The following is a 16320-nucleotide window of genomic DNA, read 5'->3' as shown; positions in this document are numbered from 1 at the left end:
TATCGAGTTGCATGTATGGTTTCCTTGCTAGTTTTGACATGCATGGAACATGCATGTGGGTTCTTGGTTATGAGTTGTCATTGGCATAGAGGATTTCCTGGATTGACAATGGTTTTCCCTAGTTTTTCCATTTCCTGGATAGCCATGGTATTGTGGGTTTTACTTTTTTTTCCTGATTAGCACTCATATTCCTTTGGTTGTGGGTTGAGTTATTAGTTCCTGGAGCCTTGGTTGGAAAAATGCTCTGGAAGCCCTGTAACGGCTTGGGTTGAGTTACTAGTCTTGGAGCCTTGGTTGGACAAACGCTATAGAATCCTTATAACAACTTGGGTTGAGTTACTAGTCCTGGAAGCCTTGGTTGGACAAACTCTCTAGAGCCCTTGGTGGGTTGAGTTACTAATCTTGGAGCCTTGGTTGGACAAACGCTTTGGAGCTCGTCAACAGTTGTGGGTTGAGTTACTAGTCCTGGAGCCTTGGTTGGACAAACACTCTGGAGCCTGGCAGCAGTCATGGGTTGAGTTACTAGTCTTGGAAACTGGGTTGAAACAAATGCTCTGGAGCCCTGGACATCTTGGGTAGAGACTGATCTGGTGATAGTTAGCGATGTCTGAATCTGAGGTGGAATCATTGGTTGAGGGTTGAGGTGGTTTGGCCTCTCAAAGCCCTGGTTTGGTTTTGGTTGGTTTATTCCATGAGATCCCACATTCATGCTTGGATTATGGCACGAGGGTGACTAGATGAAAGAGATATTTTCTTCAACCTAGTGTATGGTCGGGAAGTTCGTGGACTTCCCATACTTGTTCGGCCTATGCATTTATTAATAAGAGCTCTTTCTCCTCGGTATTTTATGTGTAAATGTATTGATTCATATGTGGTTTTTATGGCTATTATACCCTTTTTATTTTTGTTGGTTATATGTTGGTTATGAACATTTTTTATGATAGCGATGATGTATGGCTCTCATCATGTTTTGATTAGTAAATAAATGAACAATGGGTATATGACCTAATAGATGATATTACAGCTATGTGATAAGGCATCAATGCTTCTTACCGATTCTCAGATAAATATGAGACCCCTATGCTCAGATCTGTTGTTGAAACCTATAGATTTCATATTTGTGATATGTTTGACGAAATCACTGTCATGGTTGCGATTGGTTAGGTGAATTCCTTAATCAATTTTTTTGTTAGAGGATTTTTCTTGGTGTCATTTATTGTCTTGTAAAGTCTCATCATGTTTCAGGCAGTGGTTTGGAGACTAGCCCTAAAAAAGTGGCTTAAATCTCGCAGTCTCTAGCATAGAACTGGCTGAAAAACACTGCAGCTTCTCCCTTGCAGTCAATGTGGGAGCGAATGAAGGGTCCTAGTCACATGCATTCCCATGTCATGGGAGAGACTATGGGTTTAATTCATTGAAAGGCTAGGTTAACTCTAGGGTTGGGAACCTGGAGTGGTGGATTAGCTCCTAGGGGTCCTGTAGCACCTCAGGGAGGTCTATAAAGTGTTGGTTCGTTAGTTCCACTTCCTTAACTACACTTATGGAATTGAATCATATCATAGTAACTCTTCGTCACATATTTACCCCAGTAGACCGGTAAGCTTAGGTAAGTGTGGAAAGAGGGTGTTACAGAGATTACCCCTCCTCGCATTATTAGTTTCGAAAAAAATGGTTTTGAGAAAAATGGTTTTGAAAAAGGTTTCCTTAATAATTTATTACTCATTCCAATATGGCTTATGCATGTGGCATATCTCCATTTTTTGTGTGTTAATAAAAAATGATAATGGCTCTAATTATTTTTTGTTGTTACTTTCTTGTACATCATAGAAAAGGTCCACCATTGAGGGTTACAGGATTTCTTATAAATGGATAGTACATTCTGGATCATTTGTCTTTATAATTAGCTAGTTTATTTATTTATTTAGTTGTTAAAAGAAACTTAATTCCAGAATAATGGATTTTCCCAGGCTAACGGGTCCCCAACTGGTTCCAGCCTGGAACTAACCCTTAGACGTAGATTTAGTTGACATGGATTTAATTGTCGAGGGATTGTTCCTAGGTTAACCAGTCCTCACTGGTTCCGACTTGGAACTAACCCCATTGCACAAACACACATAATACAGCAACATGTTCTTAATATTCCCACAAATCATTAACAATCCAACCTACATAACTTTAATGCTTATGTATACCACTTCACAGTCATACAGAATACATGTAACAATCATAGGAAAAGAAACTAGCAATTCAAATAGTTATCTTCACTTATCCATTTTATTATTTTACAGTTGATAAGTTGGCCACAAAACTACAGGGCTTAGAATGCTCCTCCCAATAGTGAGAATCAGTGTATCAATTGAAACCCGCCCCCGAGCTAGCTTCATATCCAAAATAGTTTCAGATCAAGAACCTTCATAGTTTCACCCAAGACCACCTGGTCCCAACGAGCTACAGTCTAGGTCATTTATTTTGAGCACTTAAGCTTCAGATAAAGTTCCACTAGCCAACCAGCTCAAGAACTTTTTATCCTGGAAGCGTCCTGCCTCCCTCTACAACATCTTGCTAGAGGGTTTATTCTTATGGTCCCTTCTCCTCAAGGTTGCCTCAGGTTTTTTTTCTCTCTCACCTCTTGGCTTCCTTTTCCACCCAAGATATTTTATCTCTAGGGAGAGGAGTTTGGGTAAGCAATTGCCTCTGTCTTTAACTGTCTTCAACTGTTATGGAATATGAAATTCACTATAGCATTAGTTTCCTCATAATTTTATTGTTGACTATTCAAATTATTTTTATTAATAAAAATGAACATTCATCAAGTTCGTGGCTTATTCACATTAGACACTTTAACTTGGTCCATAGTCAGCCAAGTAACTCAAAAAAGTAATTCAAATATTTACATGTTTACTAAGGAGTATTACACTCTCTCTATATATATGACTTTGTTATTCCCTCCTTCTCTCTCCCCCCTGAACTCCATCTCTCCCTCCCTCCCTCTCTCCTCTCTCTCTTCATTCCTCTCTCTCCCTCTCTCTCTCCTCCCCATCACTCTCTCTCTCTCTCCTCCCTCCAACTCTGTCACTATTTGTCTCCCTATATCCTCTCTCCCTGCTCCATCTCTCTCTCTCCCCCCCTCCATCCATATGATAGAAGAATTTTTTATTATGAAATGAGTTATGTTTTTTTTGCATTTGGTATTGATAAGCCATGGTATGGTATTTACAAGTTAATAATATCCATGGTAAAGTGGAGGTGGATATATATGGTTAAGAAACTTGTTATATTGTAAGTTTATTGTAAGTATTATGTTTGTATGTGTTTATTAATTAAATTTCAATATAGTTATGGAATCATTATTAAACCATGCTTAGGCAGGACTCTAACAATATATTTGTCTCTTGATCGCTATTATTTAAGCATTGACCAATGCAATTTATAATTTTTAACTTTGAAAAATAAATATGTATTTTTCAATATTATTAAAAACAATAATTTTCAAAAATTTTACTGGATCATCACTTGAAGGTCTTATTGCAGTCTTTTAACAATATAATACCATGTGGATAATTGTCTTACATATTTTATGTCATAACCTATGGATATGGTTGCAATATTCATGTATTATTTTTAGATATTTGTGTAGTGATTTTTTATTATTAAACTTTGCAGGAAAACCATCAAAAAATAAAATACTTGAAAATAAAGTATATTCAAGTAAATAACATATCTACGATCAATTACTTCCCACCATAATGAAAGCAAGTCTTTGCATAAAAAATGGATAGGAATAAGATGTAAAAAACATACTTACAGGAGTTACTATAAAGTATATTCAAGTAAATAACATATCTACCATCAATTACTTCCCACCATAATCAAAGCAAGTCTTTGCATAAAAAATGGATAGGAATAAGATGTAAAAAATATAAGTACAGGAGTTACCTCACTACTTTATTTATGTTTTCCTCACAGCTTATGTAGGAGTAAAATTGTAAATGTGTAGACTTACTAGTGGTTACTACTCGCCTAAATTTATGCAAGTTTTTTTGTTTGAGCAAGAAATTTACTTATCCACTTCACATATAGATTTTTTACTCACTATGAAAGCAAGACTATAGGATGATTTATCTATCAACAATTATTAATTTAGCATTGAATAATGTAACATATAATTACTTATGCAATTTTTCCCAAAGCATCATTTCTAAGTTGAGTTGGAGGAGCTAAGCCACCATGCAAAACAAAATTACAATACAACAAATTGAATTTTATTTTTATTACTTTTAATTTTTTATTATTAATTGAGCCAAAATTTAAATGTTTACACTACAACATCTCCACCATATTCTGCTCTATATTACTTTTAACATTTTATTATTGTTTATATGTTAAATGTTAAACATTTAGGCTTACACATGTACTTTTTGACCTCTTATTATTGTTTATATGTTAAATGTTTGTGTTAAACATTTACGTCTACACATCCACTTTTAAACCTTTATTATTGTTCATAAGTGAAATGTTTATGTGAAACGTTTGGGCCTACACATCTACCTCTATTCTAATTATAAAGCAGCAAAAAAAAATGTTTTCTATAATGTATTAAAATATTAAAAAAGTATATTAATCATTTTTCATTGATCACTTTTAACAGTAGAGAAAAAATAAATTATTAATAGTTATTAAAAGGACTTTAAAAAATTATTAATCATTTTTCATTATCACTTTTAACAACAAAGAAAAAATAAATTATTAATAATTATAAAAGGGATTTTAATAATTATTAGTATATTTATTAATAATAATTTGGTAATATTTTAAAATTTTAATTTTATTTATTTTTTAAGAATATCTAACTTTTAGAAAAATATTGATAATATGATATGTAACTTTGTTTGATGATTATTATTAATTTATTTTATTTTGTAGTGATTATTATTAATTTATTTTATTAAGCATGATTGTAGGATGAACCTTTTATAATACAAAATATATAAATCACTTGGTTTATCAAGCTGTTGTGCCAATTTCCTAAGCACTTATATCGCACTTAAAGTGCTTGGTTCCATTAAAGGTCATTGCTTAAAAGTAGGTTCAAATGGGCCATGTGCTTTAAAAGGTTGGAAAGAGTGATCTAGGAGGGTAAGAAATATAATTTCTCACCTCACAAAATGATAAGGGAGAGTTATGATTCTTTCTTTCCGCTTCTAAAGTTGAGTAAGTGCCCCCAATTTCTAACACATATTTGTACCTTGGGTTTCTAAATTCTTTAGCTTATTATTCTTTTTTCATTTTTTCCATTTCATAGTTATGTATGTAGTCATTCCAATACAACCATACTTTTGACATTGTTTTCAACCCAATGTAGTGAAATTCTTTTTTCATTTTTTCCATTTCATAGTTATGTATGTAGTCATTCCAATACAGCCATACTTTTGACATTGTTTTCAACCCAATGTAGTGAAAAGTGTGTTATTTTTATCCTTGAAATATAGGTCAAAATTAATTATGGAAAAGTTTCAACATTTATACTTTATCAATGATGAAATTTTGATCAAACACATGTTTTTAATATAGGTCCAAAACTAAATCAAAAATGATAATGTATTATAATTCAAATGTAATGTTGATCTGTAAATTACCATGGATATTCTATTTAAACAATTGTTCGTACAATTTTTTGTAAATTATTGTTATATAATGTTTTACGTAAGATTGTAAATTATTTACATGCAATGTTTTACTTAAGTTTAAAAGTTCAATATTATTAGCTTAGTGGTAAAGGCAATAAAATAAATTGAGGATGAAAAAAAAAATTAAAATAAATGTCCTACCATAGACACACAAAACACGACAAGTACCCAAGGAAATTGTAACATACCCCAGTAACCTCACATGTAAAAGCAAGGAGTTAGAATTTTTTATACAAATTACCCACAAGTAATTATCCAAATCACAACTCCACATTCATCATTAACCATTAGATATAATGTTCATTAGTACATAAAGTAATTACAGTAGAGGATAGTAAGATACATAACCATTAACAACCACTGTTGTAGTGTAATAACATAAACTGTCTCATGAACCTTGCATCCATTTCATGATTTCCTTAACCATATTAATTAATCACTTACTTGGACATTATGATTATCACATCAAATAAAGAATCATCATCATCAAGGATTCAACATCATCAAACTGACACAAAAGGCAATCACACCATTGAACACTGATATACCCTGGAAACCCCGTAGGGTGAAAACCAGCAAACGTTTAATCTTATTATTAAACGCTCGTGAGGGTTTTCACCCCTCACTCAATGGCTTATAAGGGATTCCATCCCTTAACCATTGTTATAAAATTATTACAATGAATTATCATTAAGTTGTCACATAACTAGCTAAAAGCTAATACATTTTCCATGAAACCCTTTACTTACATACCGCCACATGCAACATTCCTTGTGGCATGATTGTTCTAGCAATGTACGATCCCGCAACTCGTACTCATCTGCATGGACCATTAATCCTTTTCCTGCCACAACGTTAAATATAATCTATGCCTTGCACAAGTAATCCAACTTTACCTGCCCATGTTATCATTATCAACATTGACATCATGATTACATTTATAAATAATCATATTAACTAGCATTTCCCTTCGCATAAGCACATATTCTTAGAGGACAAAACACTAAGGCATACCTTTGAAGGGACTAACTACAACATCAGTTATAATCTTCTTACATGAAAATTTACATATACTTTATCAAAAGATTAGGTCCTCTAGCTATCACTTTTGATACATGCAAATATATAAAGCAATCTCACACAACTAGTTGTCTTTTTCCGCAAGCAAACAGATATCCTTTCTAATGAAAGCTAACACAAATATCGTGTGCATACACATCTCATTCAACAAGAAACTAAGATAATAGTTATGTTAGCATAAAAGTAATCACATATCATTTTCCTAAAGAAAATGACTCAATAGTTCTTCAATCCATACAAAGAATATATCTCTATAACACATTGACTATACTTTGTGCATCCAATAGCTTATCATAATAGCCCTTCTATTCCCTTCTTTGGAATTCTACCATCATTTCATGTAAACAGTTACATACTTCTTTATTAAAGGAGGTCATTATAACCCCATTTCTCTATCTTCCTATATGTAAGTTTCTCATGCTTCCCTTTCAAGAAATTATTATAGATACCCATCTTTATGCTTAAAAATCAAGAAACAATATCCAACTTATCTAGCAAGACAATCTTTTCAAGAGATTAATATTTCCAAGGAAGTTAACATCGATTATTATTTTCAAGAGAGTCAACATAATACTTTCTCTATGTACACACCAAATCATGTTTCCAATGTCACCATAGCCACCCTTATGTGCATGCAACATGTGTTTTTCCTAACACAATTACTTTTACTTCAATGCACATAATCTTTTCATGAAACAAGTATGGATTCTTGTTCTTGCATGAACACTATTCATATGTGTCTTTTAAGGAAAGAATCTCTATCTTTGTTTTCAAGAAATCTCGCATAAAGTCATTATTTTCATGCATGAAGAATGCACTCTTTTTCTAAATAGAAACTATATTTATGTGTATATAAAACATATGTTTTTCTTCAAGAAAGTTAGAATGATTATCTATGTGCCTAGAAGCACATCATTAGCAATTTCTATCATGCATGCAATGCATAATTATTTCACAAGAAACTTCGAAATTAACTAGTATCACAAAGCATTTAAGCATATATCCCTTTTCAAGAAAATGACAAGTGACTCGGCATTTAACACAAGGAAATCTTTCAAAAAGATAAATAAAACACACATATATTTTTCCTTCTAGAAGGAGAGCAAGTTACTTATCTTATCCTTGGCAGCCTCCTTGCCTCCATCACCTTCCACACAGAGAAAGAACTTTCCTTCAATAATAATGTGTGAAAATTTTGATCCCTGCACTTCATTCTTTTGGTCGAGAAGCTGCAGGCAAATAATATTGTCATAGTTCGGCACAGGCGTGCCTTGGCCAGAAATGATGGCCTTTCATCCCAGGCAAAATCACAATAATTTTCTCCTCGTGAATCGTGCATCCACCAATATTATTTCCACTTGAATCTTCGCTATATGGTTGGAACTGACACTGTCAACACTCATGCGAGCGCGACGAGATATATTCCAGAAAGAGCAGAGGAGAATAATAGAAGAAAAGGTGACTAAACCAGCATGGAAACCATTCCCTCGAACATGTATGGAACTAGCGACTCGTGCAGTATTGAATGCATGGCGTCGCTGCTGTTACTACTGGAGTTTGTCATTGAAGGAATGCACTGAGCCACTAGTCCTTCTAGCCGCCACCCTTATTAGGAGTGTGTCAGACTGGTTGCCCAATGGAGGAGCTGCTGGTAGCTTGATTCATCACCAAGGATGCCACGAAAGAGCACCAGCAACGTAAAACCAAATAAAACATATTCAATACAGCAATATGGAAACTTGTATGCTTGGGTTGCGAATTAAAAGTTCAGATGTAAGGGTTGAGCATGGAAACCATTCCCTCGAACAGGTATGGAATTGGCGACTCGTGCAGTATTGAAAGCATGGCGTCGCTGATGTTACTACTGGAGTTTGTCATTGAAGGAATGCACTGGGCCACTAGTCCTTTTGGCCGCCACCCTTATTAGGAGTGTGTCATACTGGTTGCCCAATGGAGGAGCTGCTGGTAGCTTGATTCATCACCAAGGATGCCACGAAAGAGCACCAGCAACATAAAACCAAATAAAACATATTCAATACAGCAATATGGAAACTTGTATGCTTGGGTTGCGAATTAAAAGTTTAGATGTAAGGGTTGAGCTCGGAGGCAACCCTATAACCCGAACCTCCTTTGCACCCTTCAAAGTATATTGCTAAATGACAGAGGATATACCGAACAAGAACATAGAAGAAATGTAATAAATGCATACATCGTATAAGCCAATAGGCAGGATCGTTCATATCATGAATATTTTCATTTACAACCGCAAATATAGGTCGAGTAAACTATGCTTATAACCATGCAAATAAACATACAAGAAATGTCAAGTAAATCAAGAAACATCAGAGTCAGATTCCAAGAAAATCAAGAAAGAAGGGAGATCGTAACGTCAAGATAGAGCAAGAACGCCCTCGCAATCCACACTTTGTTCCCATTTATCAAGCACTCCAAAGGAAACTGAACTTCCCGCCCGGCAAACAGCTGCATGCATCCAACTTTCTTTCCTTTCTTGATTTCAGTTTTCACGAACCTCAAGAATTAGTTTTGTAAGTAATTCGTAACTTTGATTTTACATCCCCCGGATGCGGGTGAAGAGGTGGTAAATGGCATGGTGCCACATGCCAAGAGGACGATGCCACGTGAAGAGGACGAAGGCTTTAATACCATAACCCTCCGCTCCAAAACACCTTAATGCGCATTAATGCTGGCTGACGGCGAGGGAGAAGCGCATTCATGGCGCTCTGGTTCCGAGGGAAGGCCGCGGAGGTTAAGGATGGAGCAAGAATGTTGCAGCGACATTCTTGGCGAGTTCTGGTTCTGCAGACGAGTGAGAACATTCTCTGCACTTGGACGCTTCTGGAGATTTGGCATTTGTTTTGTAGAGCGGACATTCTGGGCAGCTTCTCTGTTCATATGGCAAGAACTAGAGAAAGACAGCCATGTCGAAGAGGGCCTGGTCGTGGGGCACCTTCTCGCCCTCAAGCAGTGGCAGAAGGGTATCACCAGTGCTGTTGCTGTTGTAGTTTACGTCGGGCTGGAATCCCCCACCTGCAAGTATCTCAATTCGTGGATACCTCCGATCCGAATGAGAGACCGCCAAGGCAGCCTGAAATCCCAGCAATCGGCACTGCGGTATTCAAGTTGGGCAACTTCAATGCCCATGTTTCCATCCTCTTTGTCAGAGAGGCAGAGCCGGACCTCGAGGGGGCAAGCAATCAGGAATTGCCTCCCGCGAATCCGCTGGACCAAGGCGTGGCTCAAGCAGAAGATGCAAGAGGGAAGGCGCCTATCCAGACTCAGACGCAGGAGGCGTCATCGTCCAGAGCGGGCGCGAACAAGGACCAGGATGACACCTTTGAAGGCTACCCAATCGTGGAGATGGACCTGGCCGACTTGGAGCCAGACGAATAACTCTATCATCTGCCCGCCCTTCAGGTCCTTTTTTGATGCACCCGGTCTTGGTTGTCTGATCATGTTTGGTCTTCTGTCTTGGTCACTTGGTCTTATGTCTTGGTCGCATGTTAGCTTGGTCTCGTTCTGGACGCTGATTATGTATGGTCCTGCTCTGTTTTCAATTTTGATCCTGCTCTGTTTTAAATTTCATCATCAAGTTTATTATGGAAGTCTGGTAACTTACAGGGTCGCCCCTGCGTGGGTAGTGTTTTTGGATCTCAGCCCCTGCGTGGGTAGTGTTTCAGTGTCTCAGCCCCTGCGTGGGCACTGTCTATGTTAAAACAAGGGCTTTTTGTTGAGGTTTTGGGGTATCCAGCGCTCAATGCACGCCTCTGTTGGCTGCAATGTCATAGTGCCATCGCTGGCCTGGAAAACTTGTTTCACTGCATGTAATTTCTCTATGTACATAATATAATTTCCTAGAGTAGTATTATCGATAAAAAAAAAAAACTTTGATTTTACATCGAGTTATTACGTAGGGATATTACAGAAATATAGTATTGGAAAACTTGGCCAAAAGGTGAGAATATGCCTCACTCTTTTCTTCTTGGATATGAAAATGAAAATATAAAGAAAGGTGAACTTTCTATGGAGTTTCCATTCATTGTCCTCAGCAAGGTTACTACAAGGACTTCTACTTCCTTTGTTGGCTCAATTATCCTACTCCCTCTCTCTACTCTCAATAATGGAATAGTAGTCAATATAAAAAGAATAGAACCCCTTCCTTTCCTAGTGGCCCCATATTTAACTTAACTTAATAAATCACTTAGGGTTGGGTTAGCGTTTTTACATGACTGGACTCATAATTAAGGTTATGATTTTGAACCTTCTATAATCTTACTGAATTTCCATATGTGACTAGCTCCACATGTGTGTAAACCCAAGTTGAGATGAAATCCACTCAACACCATGGTAGTCAACAACCTAAGTGAACTTGTAAGAAATATAACTTCAACATACAAATTTTAAATAAAATAATCTTTACATTGTTAAAATCAATAACATTAGAAAAACTAAAAAATACATTAATAAACTTTTAACCACAAAATCATTCATTTACCCAACAAACTTTTAAATTTTAACAATCTAAATCTACCCTTAAATGAACCCTTAATACTCTAATATTTAATAATTATAATTTTTCCACTCTAAAAAAATAAAACTATAATATTTAATAATGGTAATTTTTCCACTCAAAAAATACAAAACTAGATAGCATAAATTATATAGCGATCTCCATCTGTTATTTTTAAAAATCAAGATAGATAATTGCTTTACATAATCAAACCTATTATAGCGTAAAAATGGAACCAGAATAACGAAAAAAAACAACCAAATACTACATCTATTTTTAAAAATAAAACCAAATGAAATAAAAGCAACAAAAAAACTAAAAGACTAACCTAAGTTTTAATTTAGAACAGTACAATAATTACAAAACTCAAATCAAATCCATAAACACGATTGCATCATAACAACAATGCCAGCAAGATTGGCAAGTGGAGTGAGAGCGTGCCCAAAAATATGACAAGTGTAGGTTAGGTATCAAATAGTGGATTTGCATCATAACAGCAAGACTGAAATTTAATGTAGGCTAGGTATCGAATGATGGAGGCAGTTGAGTTTAAGTTTATTGCAGATCTTTGGAATATTCTAGGATCTGACGGACATGGGTGCCGTCAAAAAATTGACTGCTCTCGTGTCCGTTGGATCTTGGAATATTTCAGGAATCTGCAATCGACTTAAAGATGGCCAAGCCATAGAGGCAAAGGTAAGCGTTTGATGCCAATGTAGGCTAGGTATCAAATAATGGAGGCTAAGGCAAGGGTTCAATGTTTAGATTAGAATTGTATTCACAAAACCATCAAAGAAATATCATAAAAAAGATAACGCTGGTAATAGGTGCATGTGGCCAAACGATAGGTAATAGCATGGGCAGCAATTGAGGTTGCAACAACAATTAGGACTAAAGAACAACACTTAGGACAAAAGAATAGCTCCAAGGAATCTATATATTGTTAACATAAAAGCCCAAGCGGTGTATATAGTCCGGCACGTCTTTAATTTATTTGGGATATATATATATATATATATATATATAAATATCCATATGCGCCCGGAACATCTCAATTATCTGTATCCCAAATATTAACTATTATACACTAAAACAATGATTAAACTAAGTCTCTTTTCATCTAATTTATTGAATATCATTTTATTTATATTTTCACTTAATAAACCAGATGGAAAAACACTAAGGGAATTTTTAACTTAATGCATGCCTAATATTTCACCTAATACCTTTAGACAGGGACATGGCAAATGCCATTGACACTTTTAATCACCCACAACCTTTATCACCAAGTACATTGCCGCTACCAGTGACACTCGTTAACTTTTAGTCAAAATTTAATATTCCCAAATATAATGATTGGTGTAACGATTTGTCTTTCCCAATTTAGGATATATCCAAGTTTGGTAGGGTCGTTGTTCACTAAAAATGTAATGCAAGTCTCGTCATGTATCTCGGGCTTATCTCAAACTTAGTTATGCACACACAACTTCTCCACTTTGATAACGTCCATAATTGTCATGATTTCAAGCACTATGATGAATTTTTTAATTGAAAATCAGCACAACTGAAAAGATTTTAGTCGAATAATTCCTCAGATTTCAAGCCAGTAACGCTGAACGTTCAAGAAATAGACTTATTCTATTATTCTCCATTCACTTTATTAGTGGAATGCACTGGCACTATGTGGAGACATCAAATCCTGTGAGTAATACTGCAGTGATATATAGAGAGAATTCGTTGGTAGCAGTAGATGAACTCGAGAGCTTTTACATGGATCTTCAACCAGAGGACCAGACACAGGAAATCGCTAGTTTTGGAGTAGTCTCTAAGAAATTTTGCAGAAACGATGGGCAGTGCATAGAGCCGTGGGGATTCTTTTGGGTTATTCCGCTAACAATCATTGCATCTCTGATAAGCCTGGTGGGAATGGCAGCGTGGATACTTGGGTTTGTTTGCTAACCAGGATCGCCACCTCCCATCACATAGTATAACGTCAAGTTCTCTAGTTTTGCAATTGTGGAAGCTTTAATTTTTTCACTTTTGTATCAGTTGCTTACCTATTGCAGGGTTTTTATGTATCTTCAATTTTGTTTTTCTAAGGTTAGTGTGTTTTTTAATTTGTTTGTCAAGTTGTTTGTGTCTTTTAAAGATGATTATTAGTCTAATTTTTGGGTTGAAAAACCCTGATCAAGAAGCATCTAAATCGTCAAAATTATTAGGGATCACACCAGAATATTATTGGATTTTTACCCACAGAATTTAGAACCAGCAATCAGAGTGACTAAACAATACACCCCACCACCTTCTATCCTAAACCCTTAAGCATATATATATATATATATATATATATATATATATATATTCAATTGGGTTTATTTTAAATACTTTAAAAGACTAATGGAGATTCTCTCTATCCAAGTAGAATTTAAAGATATGATGAAGTTAGATAAAATGATTTTGAGCGCCTCCTAATTATTGAGAATAAATAAAATAGTTATAAAATACTAAAACATATTTATTTATGATGAACTTTGATAAAATAACTTTAAACCTAACCTAATAGTTGAAAATGAATAGAATAGTATAGACATGTATATTCACCCAAATATATATATAATTTTCAATTTTGCTTTTTTGCTAGTAAAATTGAAATATATATAAATATGTGGGCTGTTTTGTGTTGTGACAGTGTTCTGCTGATGTTGATGTGCCCGTGCTTTATGCGTGGCACTATTTTGGTAGAGGTTGCCACGGAACTCATCAAAGCTCCTCTTTACACAGTAAGGAGCTTCGACGGCTCTGAGAGATGCCCCACCTCTTGTCACAATGGGCTCTCTGAGGATTTGCCGTTTTATTCTTATTACGCTTTGTAAGATAATCAGATTGAACATACTGTTTATATAAATTGTTTAATTCGAGTGTTCTGCTCCTGTTTGTTAAAAGTTTATTGATTTTTTAATAACAGTATCTTTCTCATTCAAGCTTCATGTACCGGAACTTTCGGAGACTATCATCTTATTGTGTTGTTTCTCACGTAAGCCGTTGATTGAAAAGAGAGCAGATAAATACAAAAAAATTACAGCAAAGATTATGTTATCGGAGGACATGAAGCACTAATATCGTTAATTAATTTCTAGAAATATACAATCTGTGATTGAATAGCGTTGTGTATTCACGAATCAATCAGATAAATCGATATTCTGTTGTATGTATTTTCAATGCGTCTTGTGATATGGATAAAAAATTAAAATTGAATTAATATATATATATGTATATATATGAGTAAATAATATTTTATTTTTTGTGCCCGATGCCGGTGATCAATTTAGAATGTAGTACGAGGATGGCTTGGCAGGAGGGGGCCTAAACCTACCCCAGCCAGATGGAGCTGCAGGACGCAGCAGTTAATAGTTCACACAATAACCTTTATTACTGCATTAATGAAGCTCTCCTAGGCCCGTCAATCTAATAACAATGAAGCTCGGCATGGTTCTCATTTTCACTCTTCACATCTGCTTTTGCTGGCAAAGCAAGGTCGAAGCTTCTTGTGCTAGAGACAGTTCAGGGCACTGTCTGGCTCTGGTGCGAGGAGCTAACACTCTTCCAGGCTTTCATGCTCCAATTTACCCGTTTCGAATTCTCCTCTGTAACCACTGCGCATTCCCCTCTTTGACTGTTTGTTCTGCTTTCCTAGCTCAATTCATCATGCCTAGAGAGCGCACCAGAATGGGCTGCAGAAGAGGCAGCGCTCGTGGCTGGGTCCTCTGCCAGGCGTCCTCAACAACCTCGGACCCTTCGTCTGAGGCTTCGGACTTTAGTTTTTATTGCTATCCGGCGACCAGAAGTGGGCGTGGCAGAGGAAGGAGGCAGTTTATCAAACGCTCCAAAGGAAACTGAACTTCCCGCTCGGCAAACAGCTGCATGCATCCAAATTTCTTTCCTTTCTTGATTTCAGTTTTCACGAACCTCAAGAATTAGTTTTGTAACTAATTCGTAACTTTGATTTTACATTGAGTTATTACGATAGGGATATTACACAAATCTAGTATTGGAAAACTTGGCCAAAAGGTGAGAATATGCCTCACTCTTTTCTTCTTGGATATGAAAATGAAAATATAAAGAAAGGTGAACTTTCTATGGAGTTTCCATTCATTGTCCTCAGCGAGGTTACTACAAGGACTTCTACTTCCTTTGTTGGCTCAATTATCCTACTCCCTCTCTCTACTCTCAATAATGGAATAGTAGTCAATATAAAAAGAATAGAACCCCTTCCTTTCCTAGTGGCCCCATATTTAACTTAACTTAATAAATCACTTAGGGTTGGGTTAGTGTTTTTACATGACTAGACTCATAATTAAGGTTATGATTTTGAACCTTTTATAATCTTACTGAATTTCCATATGTGACTAGCTCCACATGTGTGTAAACCCAAGTTGAGATGAAATCCACGCAACACCATGGTAGTCAACAACCTAAGTGAACTTGTAAGAAATATAACTTCAACATACAAATTTAAATAAAATAATCTTTACATTGTTAAAATCAATAACATTAGAAAAACTAAAAAATACATTAATAAACTTTTAACCACAAAATCAGTCATTTACCCAACAAACTTTTAAATTTTAACAATCTAAATCTACCCTTAAATGAACCCTTAATACTCTAATATTTAATAATTATAATTTTTCCACTCAAGAAAAATACAACTATAATATTTAATAATGGTAATTTTTCCACTCAAAAAATACAAAACTAGATAGCATAAATTATATAGCGATCTCCATCCGTTATTTTTAAAAATCAAGATAGATAATTGCTTTACATAATCAAACATATTATAACGTAAAAATGAAACCAGAATAACGAAAAAAAACAACCAAATACTACATCTATTTTTTAAAATAAAACAAAATGAAATAAAAGCAACAAAAAAAACTAAAAGACTAACATAAGTTTTAATTTAGAACAATACAATAATTACAAAACTCAAATCAAATCCATAAACACGATTGCATCATAACA

The 16320-nt window shown here is 35.2% G+C and overlaps 1 protein-coding gene across 1 annotated transcript; it reads left to right on the top strand.

The window, feature by feature from the left end:
• Positions 1-13003: 13003 nt before the first annotated feature.
• LOC149221205 (signaling peptide TAXIMIN 1-like) lies at positions 13004-14168 on the top strand. The gene is made up of 2 exons (XM_089382919.1): positions 13004-13241; positions 13985-14168. The coding sequence occupies exons 1-2, from the start codon at positions 13066-13068 to the stop codon at positions 14166-14168; spliced, it is 360 nt and encodes a 119-aa protein (XP_089239045.1). The 5' UTR covers positions 13004-13065.
• Positions 14169-16320: the final 2152 nt, after the last annotated feature.

The sequence above is a fragment of the Pinus tabuliformis genome, chromosome Q (genome assembly GCF_031772625.1).
Source record: "Pinus tabuliformis cultivar Carrire ecotype Pingquan chromosome Q, CPIR1, whole genome shotgun sequence".
In the NCBI taxonomy this organism is placed as follows: Eukaryota; Viridiplantae; Streptophyta; class Pinopsida; order Pinales; family Pinaceae; genus Pinus; species Pinus tabuliformis.
This window is presented reverse-complemented; position numbering and strand designations above follow the sequence as displayed.

Excerpts from the sequence above, each read along its gene's own strand:
- LOC149221205 (XM_089382919.1), top strand. The coding sequence starts at position 13,066 with ATGGATCTTCAACCAGAGGACCAGACACAGGAAATCGCTAGTTTTGGA. Across the intron at positions 13,242-13,984 it reads ATGGCAGCGTGGATACTTGG|TGTTCTGCTGATGTTGATGT; the intron begins GTTTGTTTGCTA and ends GTGTTGTGACAG.